The sequence below is a fragment of the Eurypyga helias genome, unplaced genomic scaffold, assembly GCF_000690775.1.
Source record: "Eurypyga helias isolate BGI_N326 unplaced genomic scaffold, ASM69077v1 scaffold19795, whole genome shotgun sequence".
Taxonomy (NCBI): domain Eukaryota; kingdom Metazoa; phylum Chordata; class Aves; order Eurypygiformes; family Eurypygidae; genus Eurypyga; species Eurypyga helias.
In genome coordinates, this window is record NW_010249711.1 from 8,445 (window position 1) to 8,963 (window position 519).

The 519-nt window shown below is 63.8% G+C and overlaps 1 protein-coding gene across 1 annotated transcript in view; it reads left to right on the forward strand.

Moving 5' to 3' along the window:
- The first annotated feature begins 199 nt into the window (after positions 1-199).
- LOC104509507 (syntaxin-binding protein 1) overlaps positions 200-519 on the forward strand; it is a 9,177-nt gene continuing 8,857 nt past the window's right edge. The window contains exons 1-2 of the mRNA XM_010151474.1: positions 200-244; positions 348-429. Of these exons, the coding sequence (XP_010149776.1) occupies positions 200-244; positions 348-429 (127 nt within the window). The remainder of the gene's footprint in view (positions 245-347; positions 430-519) is intronic.

Genomic DNA, 519 nt, shown 5'->3' on the forward strand with positions numbered 1-519 from the left:
ACCCCAAAAGCACCCCCATGTCCTCCCCACCTCCCCAGGAAAGGCAGCAGAGGAGTGGGGCTCACCAGAGGGTGGGGGGTTCGGTATGCCCGCTGCCGACCCCGCTGCAGACCCCGCTGCTGCTGACGGGCCCCGGGGTGCTGCAAGGGGAGGACTTGGGGTGCTCACATCCCCCCGCGCTCCCTCTCTTGCAGAGATTATGCACGATGTGATCCGGAAAGTGAAGAAGAAGGGTGAATGGAAGGTGAGCGCCAAAGGTCTGGGGGGCCGGGAGAGGAGGAGGAGGAAGGAGGGAAGGGGGTAGGTGCTGCCCGCTGTGCCCCCCGGCTCACAGCCCCTCTCGCCAGGTGCTGGTGGTGGACCAGCTCAGCATGCGGATGCTCTCCTCCTGCTGCAAGATGACTGACATCATGACGGAGGGCATAACGAGTGAGTACTGGCTTCCAAACCTTGAGGGGCAAACCCAGTCAAGGCGGCACAGCCCCCACCCAACCCATCCCACTTGGATTGGAGACAACG